Genomic DNA, 24,289 nt, shown 5'->3' with positions numbered 1-24,289 from the left:
TCATGGTGTGTTTTGTAAGCGTTTTTGTGGTGTGTGTTGGTTTGATTCTTTAGACGGTAGAATGGCTGAATGTAGTAAGATTAATTTTGAAGTTTTTGTACGATTTGGAGCCAAAGGGGAAAACAGCTTTAATTGACTGGTGTGTAAATGAAGGTTTACTTAATAGCCATTATAAGTGTCCTGTATGTAGGAAGGATATGCATCTAGTCGAACGTAAAAACCGTTTAGATGGATTTCAATGGGTTTGTAGAAAGAAAGGTTCAGATGGTCACTATGTGAAGTGTTCGATCAGAAAGAGTACCTGGCTTGAAAAAAGTCATTTGAGTATGATTGATATTTTGATTTTTACGTGGCTCTGGGTGTACGAAGCGAACTCGAAAATCATGGTAAGTGAATATTTGCTTTTGGTAGTGCTTAAATGTATAACATGTTTTTCCTTTTTTATGTTATTTTATTGTTTGGTTTAAAATGTATTTTATTGAGATTATGTATTTTTTGTTTGCCTATATTGTAGAATTTGGTGCTTCTTTGACTTTTTAAGTGAAAATATATCGATGTGTACGTGGACAAAGTAAAGGGAGCGCGCAATGCAAGTTTGTGCAATTCTGGGATTTTTTTTTTTAAGTAAAAATAGGTCGACGTGTACATGGATAAAGTTAAAAGAGTGCGCAATGCCATTTTTGTGCAATTCGGGGATTTTTTTAAGTGAAAATAAGTCGATGTGTACATGGATACCGAGTTTATGCAATTGTTTGTCTTGTTATTTTGGCTTTGTGTAGCGGCGCTTCGCAAGCCAAAATAACGAGTCAAAGAATTGCACAAAATCAGTATCCATGTACCGCCCAAAATCGCCAAGGGGTACTCTAAACTAGACTTTTACCCAGCGATTTGAACTCGCGCGGTAGAGACGACACAAAGCACAAGAAAGGAAGGACACGAATAGGGTGAGAAAACATGTTTATTATGCTTAGTACAGCTAAATGTTGGGGATGTTTAATTTTAGCTTACATTAAGAGCCTTGATATGCGTCTCCATCTGAATGCAACGTATCCTCAACATTGGATCGGCAGGAGTGGTACGGTGCAATGTCCAGCAAGATCGCCAGTCTTCACTTGCATTGACTACTTCCTCTGGGGGTACGTCAAAATGCTGGTGTACGAAATCCCCGTTAACAGTGCTGAGGAACTTGTTACACGCCTCTTGGCAGTTACTGGCAAAGTCCGGGACACGGCCGGTATTTTCCAGAATATCAGACCTTCGCGCCGAAGATGTGAGGCCTGCATCGCGATCCGGAGTCGTAATTTCGAATACCTGCTTTAACGACGATCATTGTTTTTATTATTATTATTATTCTTTCATGATTTCTGTTGTATTAAGCATAACAAACATGTTTTCTCACCCAGATCGTGTCCTTCCTGTCTCGTGTTTTGTGTTGTTACTACCGCGGCAGGAAATCGTTTCCGATCATGCATTGATTGCTGTGTGATTTTCCAATGTCTAGGTGTGTTGTATCTCTCCAGAAAATTATTAACCACTGTGCTGAAACACCCTGTCTAAATATGGTCAAGTTTAATTGGGAAATTATACAATAAGGCAGTGGTCTCAAACTCACATTGCATGCAGACCGCATGCACGATTTGAAAGCAGTTGATGGACCAGAAATTTTAACAAAATGAAAATTTTTTTTATTGGCAAAATAAAAAATATTCTAGTCAGTTTTAAATTTTGCTTACTAAATATTTCTTAAAACACACATAAATAATAATAATATCGCAAAAAATTAATTGAAATTTATGTTTGTTTTCCATCTGAAATCTAAAATTTGGTGCCTGCAAGACATTTTTGTTGGTTACACTTTGTAATTCATATATACTGACAGCTAAATATTAAATTTTCAGACTAATATTTATTTAAGATAATTGCACCATGTTTAATTAATCATTAATTTACTTACTTGAATTTAAGCTAAAAATAAGCAGATCATGAAAACAAAGAAAATTTTCCAGGTTTGACAAAACTTGAGAATAAATAATGACAAATAATGAGTAATATTCTGTTTCTGTTATAGATTTTTCATCGACCATAAATAAAAATTTATATGTTAGCGTATAAATGGTTATAAACTTCTTTATCTCTTACTACAGCTTGACTCTTGATTCTCGTTTCGATTCTGATAGAAAGTCTTGGAGAGAAATACTAGAAATGGTCTTCATTATGGATTGTAAATGTTCGTCGGTCAATCGGATCCATTTCTTATTAATTTTCAACTGCGAAAAAAGGTTGTTGACATATAAATATATTCCCAAACAAAGTGGTTATTCTTAGTGCAAGAATTTGTAACTGAGCTTATTTATTTTTTGACAAGTTAATAAAACTTTTATGTTCAAATCTTTGAATAAGATTTGTATCACATACTAAATTAATTAGCTTCATGTATAGGTTTTCTTGTGTGTTATTCATGTTCGTTTTGGATGGTGATGAAAATACTATGAACTCGGGCTTCAAATAATAAAATCTTGAAATTTTTGCAACAAGTATATAAGTGAAATGTATTCGCGAGCCACATAAAGTTCCTTAGGCGGTTGCATGTGGGCCGGCAGTTTGAGACGCTACAATAAAGTATACTGGAAGCTGCACTATCTTACATACTGTAGTATTTTATAAAGTAATGTAAAAAATATACTGCATATTCTCACGTATGTGTGGAACGTAACGGATTTGGAAGAATTAGTGTCCTCCAAAAAACGAGTGAGAAAGTAAAAAATGCGTTTTTGGTAATACACTATATGTACTATTTCAAGGGATCGCAAAGGCAGTGGCGTAGCGAGGGGGGGGCAAGGGGGGAGGGTCTCCAAACAAGATTTTCATCACATCACTGTGTTTTTTTCTCGAGGAAAGGGGGGTGGCGCTAAAAAGGTATTTTGGCCCGGGGCCAGTTATGCTCGCTACTCCACTGCGCAGAGGAAAACAAAACTTTATTTTATCAGCACAAAAAATTAAATGTAGTTAAGCTATCAATAATGAGTATATAGACAATGCTAGAAACAGTACGAGAAGGAAATTTTGAACGAAAACGAACGTGTATCGAGAGCTCTTGATGATATAATTATAGCTGTTAAGCGAAATGTGCATCAGGGTAAAAGAAATCCGACTCCTGGCTGAGAACAACGTGAGATTCCCGTAGTAGTGATACTTCTTGTCTCCCATATTTGGTTATTGAGCGAATGCGATAGTATAGGACGTGCGTGAACAATTTATCTCAGTATCTCATTGTATTATGCTCGATTGAATTAATCTCATTGTATTATGTAATGAGCATAATACAATATCTCAGTATACATATTGTATTATGTCACTTGACGCGCATTTGAGAACCTAAATTTCGCATCCAGTGAGGATAACTGATTGCGAATGCTGCATGTATGCGGTTAAGTCATAAATTTCGAGCCCCTCTAAACACGGGGGAAAATGGAAATGAGGAAACTATTCCCTTCAGAGTCGTGGGAAAACGTGGGGTTCGTTTAAACATCTAACTTCTCTGCATTCAGTTTTATACAGAGGAAAATGAGAAAACAAATTGAATTCTTAGAATAAATGCAACTTTGTACATTGAAAATGGATTACTGAACGATACACTTTAAGGCACATAACATCTTTTTTTTAAAAGCCGTAAGAGTAGATAGACAGATATTTGTAACATCGAAGAATCTTTAGTGTAAATATTGAGTTTTGTATTTCAAATGCTATGTATACGAAGTATCTGAGTATCTGAGAAAATAGTCTTAACCCAAATGGCTTTCAGCTTTTTCACGTCTAAGGACTGTTTTTCAATCACATTGTGATTGCTGCTTTTTGGTTAATTTTTTAATGCCATGTAAACATTGAATCGTTTTTAATTTGAGACTTATAAATGAAATAACGCAAACTAGACTGCAGAAAATTCTTCAGAATGAAGTTAATAATACTGCAAAATACAATTATTGATGCACTTTTTGGTTTCATATGTAGTAGTTAATATGGAATCCTTAAACTATATATAGGTATATATAAATAGAGCAAAATATAGAACAAAGTATAAAATGTCAAAGAAAAGTATCTGTAATATACAGTGTTCATTAAAGTAAATATATTTATGTAATATCAATGTAAATGGTTAGTTAGGTTTTGAAGCAGTTGAGAGTGGTGAGCCGGGAGCGGGAGCTGAGGAGCTGAGAGGGAGCTCCCGAGAAGGAATGGTCAGCTGTGGGAGGAAGGCTTTATTTGAAAATGGGGACAGGGAGCCTTATAGAGTAGAGTCAGTTGCTACGTCACAGAAAAAGGACATGTGCTTAGATTATTTTCTTTTTTAATTTGTGATTACATTTAGTAGTTATATGATAATGTGTAAACTTGCTTATTTATATTGAATTCTTAAAAACATATATCAAATAGGTGTTTTAAGTGACTGATACAGTTGATTTCTTGAAACAGATATTAGTATAAAATGAAATATTTTCTTCTCAGTATAACCTCTTTGGAAAATAATTATTTTCTTACTTGCTTTTACCCGAAGGTTGAATGTCTATAATACTGCTACATATAATGGGTTTCACACAGACAATAAATTTTACAATAAATAAGGACACAATAAAGAACTCCTTTTCCCCAAAACGGATTATAAAATGGATGCAGACGAGATTTTTTTTGGTGACGTCCGTACGTAAATATCTCGCATAACGAATAGTCTCAGAACGTTGAAATTATGTATATAGGACTGCTACAACATGTAGTTATGCCCCTCCCTTTTTGGTGGCAATTCGGGCGAACCAAGAGGGGCGCTGCCAGCGCGTCTTCCACTGTTCGTAGCCCTTCTGGAAGGCCTCGGGCGTCATGCTGTTAAGGGCTCTCGTCGAAGTCTGATGGATGGTGTCGATGGAGTCGAATCGCTTTCCTTTTTTATGCCTGTCTTGATTCGGGGAAAGAGGAAAAAGTCACTTGGAGCCAAGTCGGAGCTGTAGGGTGGCTGCGGCAGTGTTGTTACGTTGAACTTCACCAAAACTTCGGCGGCGGCGTTGTCGTATATATATATTATATGTACCTGTATATATACATGTACATACTCACTGTGTTACTCGGCTTGGTGAGGTTTTTTTTTTTTTTTTTTTTTTTTTTTTTTTGTATGCTGGTAAATAGCGCATTTTTTGCTTGCTTTTACTTAAAATAATTTAGGCTAGTTAGTAAGGTGATTAAATTATGTTGTTCCTATGTTCCGATTAAAGTTTTTATGCTTTTGGTTAATTTGCATGCAATAGTTGTAGAATTATCAACAGTTTGAAATTTGTTTAAGTGCGACTAAGCTCAACAGAGCAGTCATATTTGTTTACATTTGAAATTTAGCAGAATTGTGAATTAAGTCAGTTTCTGCACCTTCAGTGTCGTTTGGCCGAGTGGGACCAAAAGTAAACTTTCACTTTTGTGCTCCGAAAAATCTAGCTTCTTGTTCGCTGGCCGAATTGCTTGCTTTTGCGTAGAAACTCTTAATTTTAATTGTAATTTTTTAAAGCTGTTTTAACTGTATTTGGTGTTTTATTTTTTCTACATTCTTCAATTTTAATGAAGATATTTTTAGTTTTTATGTATTTTTGCCTTGCCGCGAATTGAGAACTGAATTAATTGAATGAGAAATATATCTCTAACGATATTGAGGAAATAAGTTTAAATGAAATGCAGCAAAAAATGTGTATAATTTAACAAGTCGTACAAGGAAATCATGTGTGTCCACATCAAAATTTTTATATGAGAATTTCTGTTTGGTGCGTACACAGAAACAGAAGTTTGTATCGTAATTTTATCTGAACAGAAGTTTGTATAGTAATTTTATCTTTTAGCTGAACTGTAAGTTACCTTACTTCTAAGTATAAGGTATTCAAAATGACTGACCGTTTTTCAGATCGACACAATTCCATTCTTATTAGTAATGTGTTAATTTACTACAAATGAAATGACAAATGAAAACTCGAATTTTAGACTTTTACAAAAATGTGATATAGAACGATATGTTTTCAGAATCGGCTGTTCCCTGAATTTTGGCGTAGCAGCACCACAGGTCCGGAGCTCGATCTCCGTGCTGGGCAAGGTTGACTCAGCCTTTCATCCGTGGAGTGGGTTTGATAAAATGGGTACCAAGTTCGCTTGGGGACTAAACACCGAGGGTTCTGCGACAAGCTGACCACTTGTCCAGGCTAAGATGCACAAGAACTCCGGAACCCACGGTCTGGAAAGCAGATATCAGGGCACTGCCGGCCATGGTTCTCTATGGGCTGTTTGTGCCGCCGAGTTTAGTTTTAGTGTCCTGAATTTTATTTCTCTAGATAAGTCTTCATGAATCCTAACACTTTGTGATTACAGTTTAATGTGTTAGGTTACCGGATCTTATGCCGTGCAATTTTCCTCCAGGGTAAAGGTTAAAAATGGTGTTTTCATTCTGTCTTTGGAGATGTACAAGTGTGAGGATTTGATTATGCGACCTCATGTACTGTTCACGGATTTTACTAGAACTAGCCTAAATTATTTTAAGTAAAAGATTGTTTCTCTTGAATCTGTTGTCAAATCTTGAGAGTTGAAAGAAAATTTTTTGTATTTCATCGAGAATTTATGAATTCAAACTGAATTATACTTATTCAGTACGGTTTTTGTTATTTGTAAAAGTTTTTATTTTTGAAAAATCTGTGTTAATTCTTAATTTATTTTTCAATTTTTCATATTTTTTCTGTAAATTTGTTCAACACAGAAGGCATTAAACTTACTTATTTGTTTATAAATATATGTCTTGACAGTGCATAAGGGCTTTCAAGTTTGTGCTATTTGTGAAACAAAATAAATATGTATAACATCTGAAATGTTTTATATTATTTCGTTATATTTTACTTATATTTTTATTTATATAGTTTCCTCCTAATCCTAAATTTAAAAAGGTTTGACTTGAACTAAATATAGTTTTAACTTTTATTTATTTGTAATCAAATTATAAATTTGTTTCTATTGTTATCAACTTAGGCTGCATTTGTGTCACAAATTTACCTATTTTTGGTGTAGTTTTATTAATTCCTTTGAAAATGTTATTAAATCTTTAATTTTTCTTTCTCCAGTGACTACATTTATATGCAGAACACTTTTGAGCCTGATGTCAGTAAGTTAGAACACATGACTGAAGATTTAGATGAGTGCATTATTGATGACGGAGACGGAACATATGATACTGCCTTTAGACAGTTAAACTCATCTCAGGAAACCCTAAATGTTCAGTCTGAAATAAACAATGATGAAGATAATGAAATTTTTGATTTAGATGTGAATGAAGAGGTATGTGGGTACATTCACTGTTTTAATATGTTTTATTTATGTCAGGATTTTACTTAAGGGCGTGTATATACGAATTATTGGTATGAACGCTGCATAATTCAAGTAAATTAAGGTTTCCGATTATCATATGACGTATTTGAGACATTCGCAAATAAAGATTTGAAGGGAGGAGGAGTAAAAGTAAAAACAGACTCATTTTAGAAAGAGCTTCAATATCAGCTTTTCTTTCTCTTAAATCGTCATATGAATTTGAGTTTGAAATGTCTGAAATGTACGTTGAAAACTAGAAAAGCCTCGGTAGAAAACATAGATGTGCCATCGGTGCATGTCATTGACTGCATCCGCCAGTATGTAAGTAAATTGACAGACACTTGTAGAAGCATCTGCATCTTTTCCATCACAAGTTATATCGCTTTGTGGGATGGATCGATCATAGCATTTCAGAAATAAAGGCCAAGTTTCGATTTTCACATGCAACAGTTTCAAAGTTGTTTTGTGACTATAATAGTTTTGAAGAGTTTGTCTTCTTTCTCAACACAGAAATAATTTTCTTAAGGATAGCGCTTTGTTTTCTTTGAGTAGAAGTCTTGAATCATTCATCATATAACTCATTTGCCAAGTTTCAGAGTTTTGACATGTAGTGCTTTTATGGTGTGTTCCAGGTGTGCTGTTTTGTCCATAAATGAAAATTCATTCTTAATTTTTGTAATTTTAAATTGTGCTATTTCTATTGATTGAGAAGCGCTTTTTAAACCTTGTGGAAGGGGAACTGCCAAAGACTTCACGGCAGCTTTCAAAGAAGGAATGAAAAGTCATGACTCATTCAGCATTTAGCAACAGCAAAATAAAAATTAGACTTCCATCAGAATAATTTCTGCTTGAAGCAGCGACAGTCACCATCCAGACTTACCCATGGAAGTAGATCTCGGGACTGACAGACAGTAATGTACTGAAGTCGTTCACCTGGATTGTTATCTCAGGAGATGGATAAACTTGCGTATGCAACTTGATGGGGCACGTAGGTCCATATGTGACCCCCTTCAATTGCACATGTATGTTTGCACACCTCTAGATCATCCGCGATTCCCTTTGCAATCTTTTAAGCAGATGTGTCCAAACTGCGACTTTCATCATATAGCGAAATTATAAATGATGCGACATTAAATTTGGGAATAAAAACTGGTTGTATAATTTTTAGTGAACATGACTGTCTGTGAAAATGATTTGAACATGTATGTTTAAAGACAAAAGCAACTGAAAAATGATATTTCAAGGAATCGTGGTATTTTTGAATAAAACTGCAGCAATATCTCATTAGAAGCAACATTTTAATTCACTCTTTAATTCTGTTTGCACAAAGATATCTAAAGAACGAAAAATAGGCTGATTGCAGTTTTATGAGAAGATTTTTTTTGAAGATTTGAATAGCTTTTTAAGTTTCAGAAAATGCCAACCGCATTTCATACTTCCTCAACCGTTCTAATTTAAATTGAATGTATGAACTTGCTGCTGAAATGTATAGTTGAATTCAGGTGCATAAAGTAAAGTAAATTTATCTACTAGTTCTTTTTAAAGGTTATGTATACAAATTTTTCGATGCTTAACATTAATTATGTCACTCATGACTTTTCTTTTTGAATGAATATATATATATATTTGAACAACGTTTATCCCATATGGAACATGCAAAACGTTATGTAAGAATAAAAAAATCAGGTGAGCAACTTAAATGTATCATTCATAATCACTAACAGCTCTGTCAGATTCGCTATATAGATACGTTGGTATTCAAAACAGGCTAAGGATTTACTCAAAAGATTTATGCTCATACATTTTGCTAACAAATAGCTTTTGAATCAATATTAAATTCTTCGTGGGTCTCTTGGAGCGTTTTTTTTATGGGATCATGAGAGGAGAGTTTGTCTTCTTTCTCAACACAGAAATAATTTTCTTAAGGATAGCACGATTCCCTTTGCAATAAGAAGTTGTCCCTAAAGTTGGACATCTCTGATTTTAAGTTTGATTGAGTAGAAAATACCACATCCTGCTTTTTCCAGTTGACTACACGTTGTGTAGCTATGTTCATCTTTAGAATAACGGGTGGCCATAATTAAACTGACAGTGCTCACAGTGTTCTGTAGCGCGATGTATTTGCGAGAATGATGCCACATTTTGTTGGAAGATTAAACAAGACGGGGGACGAAGGATTCCACGAAAAAACAAATTAGTTCCAAAAGTCACTGCTAGGGCAATATTTGGCACTGTGTAATAGAAAATAGAGTGTTAACAAATGCAAATCAATAAGGAAATTACCTTTTATTTTGCATTCAAATGAGGTTCAATGTGGCTGCCGTAGTTGGGGACCACATATTGCATTCTGTGCACAGTATGTACAACAGCAGAAAGTAACATGTCTGCAGGAATATCCCGTACAGTCCGTGATATGTTATCCTTCAACGTAGCCAGGTCCTGGACCACTCCTTGATAGACGTTGGACTTAAGGTAACCCCATAGCCAGAAGTCGCATGGGGTAAGATCAGGCGACCGAGGTGGCCATGCAGTTGGAAAGTAGCGGCTAATGATTCTTTTTGTTGTGAATTTCTGTCGTAGCATCTGTTGCACCCTTACAGCAACGTGTGGAGTGGCTCCAACTTGCATGAAAATGATTTCCCCCAGGCATTGTCTTTTATCGCTTTTAAAATCGCTTTTTTAAAAGTGTTGCCATATTGCACTTGAACTAAATCAGAAAATGTACATAATAAAAGGTAATTTTATTCCGTATTAATTTGCATTTGTTAACACTATTTCTATTACACAGCGCCAAATATTCCCCTAGCGGTGACTCTTGAAACTAATTTGTTTTTTCGCGGAAAATTTTTTCGTCCCCCGTCTTGTTTAATCTTCCTACAAAATGTGGCGTCATTCTCGCAAATAGATCGCGCTACAGAACACTGTGAGCACTGTCAGTCTAATTATGGCCACCCGTTACTTATCTGGACCTTAACTCATCTAGCTTAGTTTACAAATTTAGCTAGTACGTATTCTACGGATTAGTTTTGACTGCTTAAGTAACTAAACTTCTTCAAAGAAAGAGACGTAAATGTACTTTACTTTTAAATTATTTTACTTATCACTTATGAAGATTAAATTAAAATATAATACAACACAGAAGTACCAGTCACCTAGACCTAGCTATAAATATAATATTTTCTTTAATCTGATTCTAATTACAATATCTAATTTATCCTAACTATAGGTAGTTCTAGCCAGGAGTCATTAGGTATTCTATCCAGGAAGAAGGGGCACCTAGACCTGGTTAACTCGAGGCTGCTTTTACACAGTTAAACGCCCCAACCCTAGAGGCGATCCAAGGAGGCATACCCCCTGGTCAGCACAGGGAGACAATTTTGATCTCACAAAGTCTGGGTAATTGCACACAAAGTCGGTGATGGACGGCCACACATCCCCTCAAAATCAGAAGAACGCTTGTTTGACATCGACCGTCCTTCAGTGGTGAACAAGGGGAGCCAAATCCCCAAGGAGAACCTTTGAAATCAAACCATATAGCGCCCCCAAAACTAAGGGGCAGACAAGACAGTACCGTATGGTCCCTGCCGAGGCTGAACCTACCATCATATAAACGATGGTTCTAGTCACAGTGAAAACTGTTAATTTTTCCCTAGAAGTCGATCCTATCTAGATATTGACCTAGCCAGAATGCTGAGATTGCTTTCAGCCGACTCCCGGGAGGATCTAACTAGAGGCAACCGCTCGTAGTGACACAAATTGTAAGCTATTAAACCAAATCTATTTTGCAACCTTCAATCTGACACGCGACAGCAGTTACTCGCCAAGAGATAAATTCCATAACAGGCAGTCAGCATTAACACCAAAGTTGTCACATCCCGGCAATGCGCTATTCTTCTGTTCTAATTTTATAGTAGAACTGCTTGCCACTTAAATCAACGTGATTTCTGGAATGAGCTGGGGGTGAAATGAGGCAAAGAAAAGGTGTAAATGAAATAAAACTTTATTAGAGGAAATGAAACATAATGCCACATCTTGATAGTAATGCTAAATGAAGTATTTTAATTCCTTTTTATTAGTTTGAAACATCAGCTGTGGAGGTAATGTAGGGACGTCTTAGACTCTAAGATTCATAAAACCAAAGTCTCAACCATCTCTAATGAAAACCCATGTGCTTGTTGGATTAGAAATTTCAAAATATGTCTTTTTTTTTTTTTTTTTTTTTTTAAGGAAGTGTAAAAACGATTTGTTTCCCTGTAAAAATAAACTGCATTTGGAGACATGGTTTTGTGAATTAGTGATATGAAAATAACAGTGAAAAACCTTATTTCTCAAAATGCATTTTTGGATGTGGCTCAGTTCCAGTGTTTTCACCAGATGCAGTAATGCTGATTCAGTCATTGATTCGAAAGTGAGTTTTGAAATATATCAGATCGTTGGAATAAAATATGTTGTTAAGTGTACCCTGACATGTTCAGTGGCATTACATCTACAGAAAGAATGTTTCAGTAAAATAAGGCCAATATATATCAAGTTCCGATTCAAAAGACTTGCTTTGAAATGAATGGTATTAAAATATGTGAATGTTAGTCCTGCTACCTGGATTGAATTCATTATAAAATCTATCTGTATTTTAGATTAAATATATATACAAGTACTTCTGTTAATAGAGAGAGAAAACAATCATTTATTGATGCCGAGAAACGTCTCCGGAATTTGTAAAACATCAGTAATCATTCAGTTCCTCGGTAGCTCGTTAAAGTGTCTGAGAGATAATGTGTTTGTTAATTCAATTAAAGCCTCCCAACCGGTATAGTGGTTAGCGTCGCTGAGTGCCGTGTCGAAGAGCCCGGGTTCGAATCCTGGAGAAGTTATGGATGTTTGTAAATGTATAGCGTCGGTGTGGCACTCTAAATATGCGGCGAGCTGAAAGTCCTCTCATGTGGCTTGGTGGAAGGGAAGAGGTGTGGGAGACCCTCGGACCCGTTCCCATCCCCCGAAATGCTCTCTGTCAAAATTGGGCGCGGAACTGAGCTAAAATCGCACTGTCACCTGAATGGTGCTCAAGGCTGTTGCCAACGGTAGGCGTAATCTAGCGCTGCTTGAGCTGACTACGTCAGACAAGTGAGCATAAGCTACAACAAACTTTAGTTGAACTTTAGAATCCGTTACTTATTTCCAAATTGCAATCTTTCAAATTTAAAATAGTTCCCAGTTTGCTGTCGCTTTTTTTAGTGTTCTTTTGTAAATGAGCTGTTTGTGCTGTCGTAATAATTTTCCCAGTTTTTTAATTGAAGACATAAATGGCTTTTAAACTTCAAAAGCATGCTGAGCAACAGTTGATATTATCAAATATCATGACCCAAACGTGCCTGGTCTTGTAGTAGTCCCAATCGTGAATGCGGACACACAGGTGCTATTCGAACTGATTTTTTATTATTTATGTGGTAATTTGATGTAAGAGCATGATATTTATTGTTGTATTATCCATTATTCAGAGTACAAGTCTTCCCCCTCCCCATTTTTTTTTAGCATTAGGATAGTGTCAGAATCCCTTTTTTTATATACACGAAAATGAGAGATGGTGTTATTAAGTGTACAATGCACTTGATTGTTACCTTATTTAATATTATTAATATTGTACTTAATGATGCATAATTAAACATTACTGTAATTATATATGGTACTTGAAATCGCATTATATACGGCCTTGAGTGCTATCTGCAGTTCTGAGTAATTGCTGTGATCATAGAATGTATCGTTGATAAGAGGCATCTTTCGTAATATTTGTATGAACTATAAAATTTATTAATGCTGCATAGGAAGGGAAGTTCTTCCCATAATAATGACTCAGCAAGTAACTTGAAAATATTTACTTGAGAAACACAACATAAACATTTACAAAAGAACATAAAATTACAGATGGCAGTAGATCGCATTCCCTTATGCAAGTGGTGTCTCCAGAATCACTCGTTCATTTTCTATTTATTTACCGTCAACAGCGCCATAGTCCCGGTCCTAAAATTAGAGAAAGGAGAGACAAGAGAGAAAGTCCCTGCAACCAGGCTAGCCTCGGAATGAGAGAAAAAAAAAAAACTATAGTTAGTTTTTTTTTTTTAATTATTATTATTATTATTATTATTATTATTATTATTATTATTATTATTTGTTTCATTAGTAGATTTTGAGTTCTATCATTTATTTAATTCGTTATTTCTGGTGATTTGTTATGTATGTCTTATTAAGTCTTAATCATTTTTCGAAAATCATATTGGTTGGAAAATAAAGTTTGACAGTATTCCCTTGCTATAAAATTACATTTTTCAGAGTTAAGTTATTTGAAGCCTTGTTTTGTTTGTTGCATTTCTATGAGGTTTCGTTTCCTGCAGTTACTCATTTATTTGTCTCTTGGAGTCATTAATATTATGGCATTTGGATTTTTCTTGTTAGGTATTGAAAGATGATAATTTCATCCAAGTCCCTTCTCAGATTGACAAGAATAAAGAAAAAAGTAAAAGTGATGATGAAAATGATGTTCATAAAAATGATTCAGGCTTCAGAATTCCTGTGGATGTACCAGTAGATCAAAATAATATTTTGACTCCTTCACAACCATGGGATATGGTTCAAGATTCTTTATATTCACGATCAGCTCCTAATTTAACATCTCACCTCTCTGAATGGATGCAATCCAGCACTGATGAGAGTATGGATTTAGAAGTGCTCAAGAAGAAAGGGAAATCAGAAATGGATGTTAGTAGTTCTAGAAGTGGCATAGAATATTTTCCAAATGATGGAACTTGTGAACTTGGAAGTGACTTGAATGTTTCTGATGTATCTGTGGAGAGCATGCTATGGCTTGCTCACAGACTTGGGCCTGTCTTAACTGCCAGATATCTCACACGCAATTTATTACGTATGCTGACTTTATGTTATGATAGCTCTGAAAAAAGGGAAGTTGTTTATATTCCTCCTGGAAGTAAAGGTACAGTGCTTAATTCTTTCATTGTAAATTTTATATTTCTTTGTCTATATATGTTCTTTATTAATGAATAGTTAGTACTGCAAATTATGATAAACACATTTAAATCATAAGAAATTTTAATAAATGTATTAAAGTTGTTTTCTTTTATAGATGCTAAAATGTTGAGCATTAGTGGTAAATGGCTAAAAGGTGATATAAGTGCTTTCAAGGTTTTGGATTGTTTATCACGTATTGCATCATTGTACGGTGAACAGTTCATAATGCTGCAATATATAAAACATATTGCAGATCTGGTAAGATATCCCCCCCTCAAAATGTTTAGTTTTTTGTTTTTGATCTACTTCTATAACTAATTCCTTCCGTTTTGCTTTTGAAATATATGTCTTTCATTAGTAACGCATAATTTATTTCCATGGAAGTGTTAAATGTAGGAAGATAAATCTGTAAATCAGATAAGGAATCCAAATGGTTACTTCCTTAATTACTTATATATATATTTTTTAGAAAAAGTAGTTAAGAATCTTTTATTTTTAAATTTTTGTCTTTTTAACTTCAAATAAAAATGTGAATTTTGTTTAAGCTTAATTTATGTCGGAAGAAAGTTCCTGCTACACTTGAATCAGGTCTACATGGAGCCATGGCTCTCTTACAGCATATTGTCCCATACTTGTCTGATGTTACACTTATGGATCATTTGCAGGTAGCTTTCAGTTATATTCTAGCGTTCAGTTTCTAAGTGTGAAAACCCATATATTTAAAATTTTAAGTAAAGAAAAATGTCACTGTGTTTGTACAAAATTATGATTTTTTGTTCATGTTCTAATGTTTAAAAAATTATTCTTTACTGTATTTAACATATAGCTTCATGTAATAGTTTAAATTATACTAAAAATCAGTAGCCTGTTGTGGATTAATTATCAGTGTAATTAACTACTTGTATCCTTTATTCATCAATAAATTCAAAGCTGATTTTTTGTTATATAACAATATGCATATGTATGAAGAAAGTAAAGTAGATTTTATTCAAAATTCATTTATCACTAAATTTTTTTTTAATAATCTTTCTGTTAGAATGGTCACTTACCAAGATTGTCATTGTTTCAAGTTTTGCTATATTTTCTTAATGACATATTGAATGTGTTGAATATCTTGTGCTTGATTCAGAAATATTTGTGTTTTATCCAGGATGTTATCATTAAAGACATACTGTACTTTGCATTGCGATTGATATCTTCCTTGAGATTGGTATATCCTGGTAGCGGAAAATCTCGCACAATGATAACATTTCGATTGTTGGATGTGATCTATACTATCGGTTTGAGAATTGGACTTGAAATGACTAGAAAACATCTGTCTGGTTTGCTTCAAAAGTTCTTTTCCTGTTTTGATAAAATTTATACTGAAGAATGTGAATTTAAAGATTTGAAGCACATTTTAAAACCTGGGGTAGCAAGTTAGTATATTTTCTTGATATGTAAGTATATTGTATTTAAAATATCAAATTTTTAATAAAAAATTAACAGAAGAAATTAAAGTGCAATTTATCCCAATTTTGTGAGTTTCATCTTTTATTATTTATTTGTTTATTTTTGTTGTGTAGTGTTAAGATAATTGTATAGCTTTATTTAAGATTTTTTATGCAAATTGCCATGTGCACATACACATATTTGTCTTCCTTTTCCATTTATATACAGTCAAAAGTTGTTAATCCGGACTCATCGGGACTTCGGCGATTCCGGATTGTAGATCATCAGTTTAAATCTGGTAAGATGGCATGCAGAAATTATAAAATTAAAAATATTAAACCGTAATTTATGAAATAAAGAACAATTATGATCTAAAGGGTATCAAAATTTACAAAAAAAAAAAAAAAAAAAAGCTTAATATTTATTTATTTACTTTATTAAACATTTCTTTCAGTGTAAGTTGTTTAAGTTGCTTCGTTTTATGTGATAATACTTTCTCTTTACTTTATCGGAAGCGAATTATAATGATGAGGAATTTGATTTAAATCATATCAAAGACGGAGTACATCGAGATGAAATACTACATTTAGTAAGGAATTATAAGCCAAATAAAATAAAAACATCTACCCTGAAGATAAGGATAGTGCTGACAGATTACCTTTCAATTCATTGCGCGCCGCGGCGTTTCGGCGTTTCCCCCCCCCGGGCCGCAGAGCAGCGTGAAATTGATAAACAGATTTCGGAATGGTTTGAGAAACGAAGGATATGCCTTTATCCATTTTTTGCAGCAATTCCACTTATGTTTAATGGACTTCTAAACATACTTTCGCTTTGTAGATCCTTTACATATTCGGAAATTCTATTTGACATAATCGAAAGTTCAAGCTTACTTTTACAAAATTGCTCTAGCAGTCTGCAAAAAATAATAAGCCGGATCCAATTCGAAGACTAAGGAACAACGCAATCTGCAACATTAACTGAATTAGATAATTTTAGCTTAGCTTATACCGTCCGTTATACATTAAACGCGCAAGCGTAAACGTATTACGCGCATGCGCACACGCAAATTCGCAGCCATAAAAGTCTTACGCGCATGCGTCAAGTGGACGCATGCGCAGAAAGTTTGTAGCTTTGAGGTCCGGATTATAGATCATTCCGGATTATGGGTGTCCGAATTAACGACTTTTGACTGTATATAAAAATATTGGTGTTGGTTAATGGCTATTCTTGATTCATCCAAGCTTGAGATTTTTAATTTTAGAGGTGATAGGTTTACCTTTCATGTCAGTTCATATTTTAAAACGAAACCTATGTCAAGACTGAAGTTACCATATGAGTAAAGAAAAGAATCTTAGAGTCGGTGTTTTGTGAAAAACCATGTTGGAAAACGCTAGCCCAAAAAAATTTGTGAGTGATATGTTTCACTCGAGAATTTAAATTATGAGAATACTGCTGTTTCATTTCTAGAATGTGCGATTGTGACATGGTGGTTGTTAACCCCCATTTTTTTTTAAGTATTCTTTTCGTAAAATTCATTTTGTCTGCAAAAGGATCAAGCAGTTCTAAGAAACAATGGCAGAAAACGTTTTGTAAATTTCTTTGGTAAACATCATTGCATTTGGATGCTGTTTACCTGTCAGCTAAAATTTGTTAACTAACTTTATTTTAAAATATGTTGAATTTGGTTACTAGACAGTCTACTATTTACATACTAGATTTTGAATGCTGTTAAAAAACTCTAAAATATTTAATAGATATATAATAGCGCCCTGCATCAATCCTGCCCATGCTTCATCCATAAAAAATTATGCTAACAGTAAAGCTAGAAAGGTAGTATTTTGGAATGGTGGAATTAATTTACTTCAAAAATAAACATAGTATTTTAATTTATTTGTACTATATGTCACATTGACATTTTGTAACATTTTTTGCTTGTATTGAAATGAGCGGGAAAAGCTCTACTTTCGCTACTTCTAAAGGATTAAATGTAAAATCCAAGACCGACGCTAGAGCCAGTGCAACTGGCAATACTTAGGGACATTAAAATTGTATGCGCGTCATATGGCAAAATCCAGGAGAGGCAGAGATTGCACTGGGCATGCAGCAGAGAGACTAGTGCCAGCTGTAGGGCAAAACTGATACATATGCTCACATTTTTGTGTCACTTGGGCCTTTCAAATTTATTTGAAAATATCAGTTATTAAATATTAGCAAAATATCTTGTCACTTGGGCCTTTCAAATTTATTTGAAAATACCAGTCTTTATTTTTCTTTTGCTTATACCATTGATCATTTTTTATTTTCAAAAATGGTTACTCAAAATATTTTGAGGAAAAAAAATAGTTTATTCAAAAAGTAGTGAAATTGGATTCCTGTAAGTATTCAGATACTCTGAGAAAATAGCTTATATTTGATAAAAACATGAAAATTACGGGGCATTCAGTATTTTGTTGTATATTCTTTAGCTAAAATTATGTTTTTCATTCGCTCCAACATGCATTTAAATTATTTTAAATTATTTTTTTCATATAAGAATGTTCCATTTTATTCCATTCCTGTGCAATAATTGCTTTTAATAGGTTTTTGAAGAAATGTCAGGTTTTCTTATTCATTTCTGTAACTCGTTCCATATATGTTCCCTTGGTTTTAAGTATATAAGTATTCAAGTTTTAAGTCCTTGGTTAAGAATATGGAGAGCAACTTCAGAGCGGTTGTCTAATAAACACAAGTGAACACATATTCATTATCTGGCCAGTCCCATTTTTTTTATCATGCAACTGGCTTCTGCTGGCTAGGAGGATCAGGACTGTGCCCTTATAATGATAATGATTTAGGTTCATTATCCTGACAGAACTTGAATATTTATATATTCATTTACAATATCTTTTATAAATAATAAATTTATCATCCTTCCATTTGAAGCATTCCCAAACTAATATGCCTCACCTTCATGCTTAATATTAGGCAGTAGATTTTTCGATTCAGTGATTCATTCGGCTTTTTTGCCACACAGCAATTCAACAACAGGGCTCAAATATATTAAATTTCTATTTATCTGTAAGTATAATATTATTTTGGCATGATAAATCGGTGCTTATCTTGGATTTTTGCAAATGCCGGCCATATTTTTGTTTTCTTGTTGACAAAGAATTTACTTCTTTCTGATTGCACATTGTAGTCATATGCCATAATGACCCTTCTGATAGTTTCAAGATTAACTTTTATTGCAAACCGTTCTTCTAAATCTGCTGCAAGTTTTTAGCACTAATATTTGGATTTTATTTAATTTTCATAGGGTAAATCTCTTATTCCTTCGTCTTAGCTTGGAAGATAATCCAGACCTCAGTGCATTTTAAACCATTCCACGCAGTTTCTTTAATACATCGAAAATAGTTGAATGCTTTAAATTGAGGATATTTTGAATGCATTAACCATTTTTAAAATGGCAAAAATAGTAAATATATAACAGAACTTTAATTTGTAGCCTCTTGGCCGTCTTCAATTCAGATATGTAAGTGTTTAATATTGCAGCATGTGTACGTGTTCCTAATAGATTGAATGCACACGGAACCATAATAGCTTGAAAATTTTTTTTCCGAAAGAAACTTTATGGTTCTGTAACTTTCTACAAAAGTACATTATGACAGAGTACGATCAGTAGTTACCACTTCAAATTACTAAGAACATTAAACACAACGCAATGTAAAGCGGATCTGAAGAGCGAAGCTCGCCATAACCCCAGGTCAACTCTGAACTAAAAACTGAAAACTGATGTTCTCTCTGAACTTACATGGTTTTTACCCGGCCGCCGAGAAATCTCTAGTACCTTCCATTTCTTGAAATCCCTTGAAGGCGTATACGATTAAAGACGGGCAGCTAAAACCCACCGGGAACTCGGGAAATTCAACCAATCAGAGAGTACCATTGTGCCAGGAACTTTTGGCATCATTTTTGTGCAAAACTGGTATACAAGAGAGCAATAGAATATGCATAGATATGCATAGATGTTCTTTGGTTAATGTTATGGTAACTTGTTCATACTTCTTGGGTTCGCACTTCTTGGTAGTTCATTTGTTTTGTTTATTTTGTGGTATGCTGATATGATTTAATATTTAATTTACTGTAGGCACGATAAGTGAAGTATGTAAATCTCAATTTTGAAAACAGATACAACTTTATATTCTACTTAATTTGCTATCTCGATACTGAATAACTTTTTGATACACTTTTAAATAAAGGGTAAAAATAATAGTTGATAAAAATTACTGTATTGTGAAATGTTTGGGCTCTTTGTATATTTGAAAATGCTTGGTGATATCTTGATTCTTATTATTTGATGTACTGTAAACATTGTAAAATTCAATAAAGAAAAATATTTTAAGAATACGTCTTTTTTTATTTAAACTACTTTTAAAACCTTTAGAAATCTCTCTTTTGTGCATTTTTTTTTTTTTTGTAGGCAAAACAGTACTAACAAAAGCTCCTACTGAAATATAGAAAATACAATGATTATTCAGAGAATCTATATATTAAAATGCTGATGTGGGATAACTCATAGAATAACCCAGTAACTCCCAAAAGAAAAAATAATTGAGAAATTAACATGAAACTTGTTTATGCATTATTCTCCATCTAAATAATTGTATTTCATTTCATTGTGTTATGTAAAAATAAATATGTAATTTTTAAAGCCTTGCAACACTAGCATAATCAAAAATTTTTTATTTATGACGAATCTGTGGAGTATTTTACATTCTATATTTCACTATATGTGTTGCTATAAACATTATTTTCTCTTATTGTCAAGACTTTTCTGAATAATCTGCTGTAATTTATCACCTTAACTAGTCTCCATAGTTTGTAATTATATGTTAGGAAATCACACAGTCTTTAATCTGCAATTTTAATTTCATTTGCTTATGATTTCAGATGTCATGTATTAATCCCTAGCAGAAATTCTGTATAAGTTTTCTTGAAATCCTATGCATTTTCTTTATCTTTTTAAATAAAATATTCCAACAACAGCTACCACCATTGGATGCCTCTAATTTTTATTTTGAAAGGAGCAACAAATTGTATACTGCAGCCTACATGTCTGCTGCCCATGTTCCTATAATTTGCTATAATTTCTGATTGGAATTGTGGTGAGTTTTCATAAGTCTGCATTTTTGAAGTAGAAATGTAAATATGAAAAACTAAATTTGTAGTATTTTGATAAATAAATTTTTTGTAGTCTTAAGCCAGAGCACGCATAAAAATATTTCAGTTGATAAGAGATTGCACAAGTTTTTTTTAGTTCTGCCGGAATGTAATGTCGCTTTCTTACATTAAATTCACACGAATAAATTTTAACACGTTTTTATTTTTAATCAATAATGTAATCACTCTCGTTATCAACAACCTTTTGCCATCTAGTGTGCAGATTTTCAATCCCCGGACCGATATAAATCAATTGGTTTTTGAGTAAAATATCTCAAGATGGCATTTTGGACATCATTCAAATTTTCAAATTTTTTGGCACTAAGAAAATGTTGTAGGGATCGGAATAAATGGAAATCCGAGTGTATGATATCGGGTGAGTATGGTGGGTGATGCAGCACCTCCTATCCCAATTCATTCATTTTTTCCAGTGTCCGTCTTGCACAGTACTGTCTTGCATTGTCGTGTTGCAGAATGATGCCTTTTCTATTGATAATCGCCGGATATTTTTCGGTTAAAGATTGGTTCACTTGATCCAATTGTTCACAATAAAAATCTGCATTAACATTTTGTCCAGGTTTCAGCAATTCAGAATGAACAATTCCACGAATACTCCACCAAACACACAGAAGCGTCTTTTTGGGATGTAAACCCTTTGTAACCTCTATTAAAACTGCCTTTTGCGTTTTGGATTATCATATAGGACCCATTTTTCGTCTCCAGTAATCAAATGATCCAAAAACGGTTTTGTATGGTGCCCTTGAAGCAATACATTGCATGTGATGGATTGGTTGGCTTTGTTCTCTTTGGACGGATTATGGGGGACCCAAACACCTGCTTTGCTTATTTTTCCATTCTGCTTTAAATGTTCTTGGATGGTCGACCAAGGTTGTTTAAGAGTGTTTGACATGGATTTGCTTCCACTTCTGCCCTTAGCATGTTGTTGTCGACATGCGCAGAAACGACATTACTTTCCGGTCCCCCTATTATATATTTAAAAGAATATGACTTCTGGTCATGTGACACATGAGAAATATCCCATGCAGCTAGCTTGTCCACCAGCGTTCAAACTATCACTGCTCCTTATTCTTATCCACTCGATTGCTGATGAATAATAATTATGGAAGATAATAATAATTTTTCTTAGTGTGAAAATTTTATGACCATTTTATAGAAAGTTTCTCATTCTAATCTGCTCCAGAATCTTCAGATGAAGTTATCATTACATGATGTATCAACGTTTTTTTCTTCATAATGAAACTGATTTGAAAACTGCATTTTTTTTTTTCATTTGGAGTAATTGTAGCAGAATAACTGCACACAGAGGACTCTGTTTATAATTGTTATTCTCCAAGCAGATTTAATAAATTAACATCATGTAGTTTATTATATCATTGTTGTATAAGAGTCAAAAGTGGCTTTAAGACAAATGGATGGTATCTGAGTATAAGTGTGCATTTAATTACATAAGTTAACATTCATTTACTGTTTTACAATGGTTTACACTAATGTTATGTTTTCCCAATATCTAACATGTTAATCAACAAATCTATTTTGCTTGGTTTAAGGTTGGTTCCTAAGGACCAATGCTATATTTAATGTGTTAAGAAATTACTGATTGGTAAAAACGACTTATTTGTATATAGAAAACAAAGAAATGAAATTTTCAAATTCAGGTTATATTTTGTGATTATGCATATGATCCATGTGCAAAAAATATTTTAAAATATAGTATTTGAAACTTAAAATCTACAGAATTGAAGAATTTATAAAAAATATATGCAACATAATCTGATGTTTTGGGCAATACATATTAAATTGTAATTTATCAACCTAAATAAAATTTTGATTAAAATATCTGGTGGTGAACTATTAAAATATTAACAAAAAGCACATACTTTATTTTATAAAACCAAAATACCAAATTATAATTAAATGTTTTAATTTTTACAAAAACAGAAAACAAATAACTGTGCATGAAAAAAAAAATGAAATAATTAATATCATGGAAATTACATAAAAGAGCAAATAAATTTTGTGATATGCACAATTTGTGCCAGAATTTGCCACTCACTATTTTCTTCTCTCACCTCAGTTGATCATTTGGAAGGTTTTAAGAACCAGCAGAGATTTTTCAAAAAGTTTTTACATTCTGCTAAATGTTTCCCTATTTAACATTGTCTTTACATCTAAAATTTATTGTAAGTAAAAGAAGATATATTGTGGAAATACTTCATCGAGCTTAAAGCCTGTTTAGCTTCACTTCTGTTAATACCAATAGTCTCCATAATAATTATACCTTCCTTTACTCTAAATATGTTTTATTTAATTTTGTTACTATTATGTTATTTATTGTTTTAGTTGCTATTATTTTTATTTATTTTTGTTCAGTACTCCTGATGGCCTTACGGTGATGAGAATTCCAGTGATTCTAATTTTAGAAATTAACATCTAGTAAATGTATTAATATGAAAACATGTAATTCTTTTTTTACGAAATCCTGTAATTTTTGTCAAATTACGCAAAACGGCCTTGCCGAAATGCGGTTCTTTCAGAAAGAGAAATTTTTGTGAATAGCTTTGTCAGAACTCATTTTGTTGAAAACGCTTAGATGGATTAAAAATCAAAATAGGGAAACAAAGTTACCTGTCTCTGAAGAACACTTCTCAACACCCTGACCTTGGTACTAAGTTTTGTTATTATTAATTTACACATCCACTGTTATTTAATTATTAATTTGATTTTAGTGAGATACATTTTTGAGTTTACTTTATTTATTTCATATGATTTTGTATACATATAAATTATCAAAATAATTTTTATATCCTTTACTCAATTCCAATAGTTAAAAAAAAAAAGGCTAATTTATTTGCGGGGTGGGTCAGAAAAGTAACAGCATTATCTGGTTTTAAAATTAACATAAATTTATGTGTGGAAAGGTTTTCTAATCCTTATTTAAAATTTATATGACTATATATCTTAAGTAAGACTTGCTGTCATGCCAGGTACTGTAGCTTCAGTAGTATTTATGTGTTAATATGCATTTCATTTCATATGCTGAATAAATCAAACAAAATATTAAAGTCTTTTAAGATTTGTTGCTTAGAATTATATGTAATTTAGACTGAAATTGTCTAGAAAAACTGAATCATAGCTTGACAATCATTTGAAAGGAAAGAAAATTGTTGTAAAGTAGGTATAAGGCTTAAAGGAAAAGGAAATATGGTTTAATGCTCATCTTATGTTTGTTTGCATTTTTCCTTTTAATTTT

The 24,289-nt window shown here is 33.2% G+C and overlaps 1 protein-coding gene across 3 annotated transcripts in view; it reads left to right on the top strand.

Annotated features, from left to right (window-relative positions):
- The window catches only part of Wdr81 (WD repeat domain 81), a 236,664-nt gene that overhangs the window by 157,638 nt on the left and 54,737 nt on the right, over positions 1 to 24,289 (top strand). For all 3 annotated transcript variants that reach the window (XR_015038979.1, XM_085809249.1, XM_085809250.1), the window contains exons 15-19: positions 7,128 to 7,341; positions 13,819 to 14,353; positions 14,504 to 14,646; positions 14,934 to 15,053; positions 15,539 to 15,806. Coding sequence is in view for 2 of the 3 variants with exons in the window: in XM_085809249.1 (XP_085665375.1) it covers positions 7,128 to 7,341; positions 13,819 to 14,353; positions 14,504 to 14,646; positions 14,934 to 15,053; positions 15,539 to 15,806 (1,280 nt within the window). In the remaining variant the exon portion in view is untranslated. The remainder of the gene's footprint in view (positions 1 to 7,127; positions 7,342 to 13,818; positions 14,354 to 14,503; positions 14,647 to 14,933; positions 15,054 to 15,538; positions 15,807 to 24,289) is intronic.

This window comes from Stegodyphus dumicola, chromosome X2 (genome assembly GCF_044657685.1).
Source record: "Stegodyphus dumicola isolate Sdum_Otavi_A_Nest chromosome X2, ASM4465768v1".
Lineage (NCBI taxonomy): Eukaryota > Metazoa > Arthropoda > Arachnida > Araneae > Eresidae > Stegodyphus > Stegodyphus dumicola.
The sequence above is the reverse complement of the archived record's forward strand: the minus strand, read 5'-3'. Positions and strand labels throughout refer to the sequence as shown.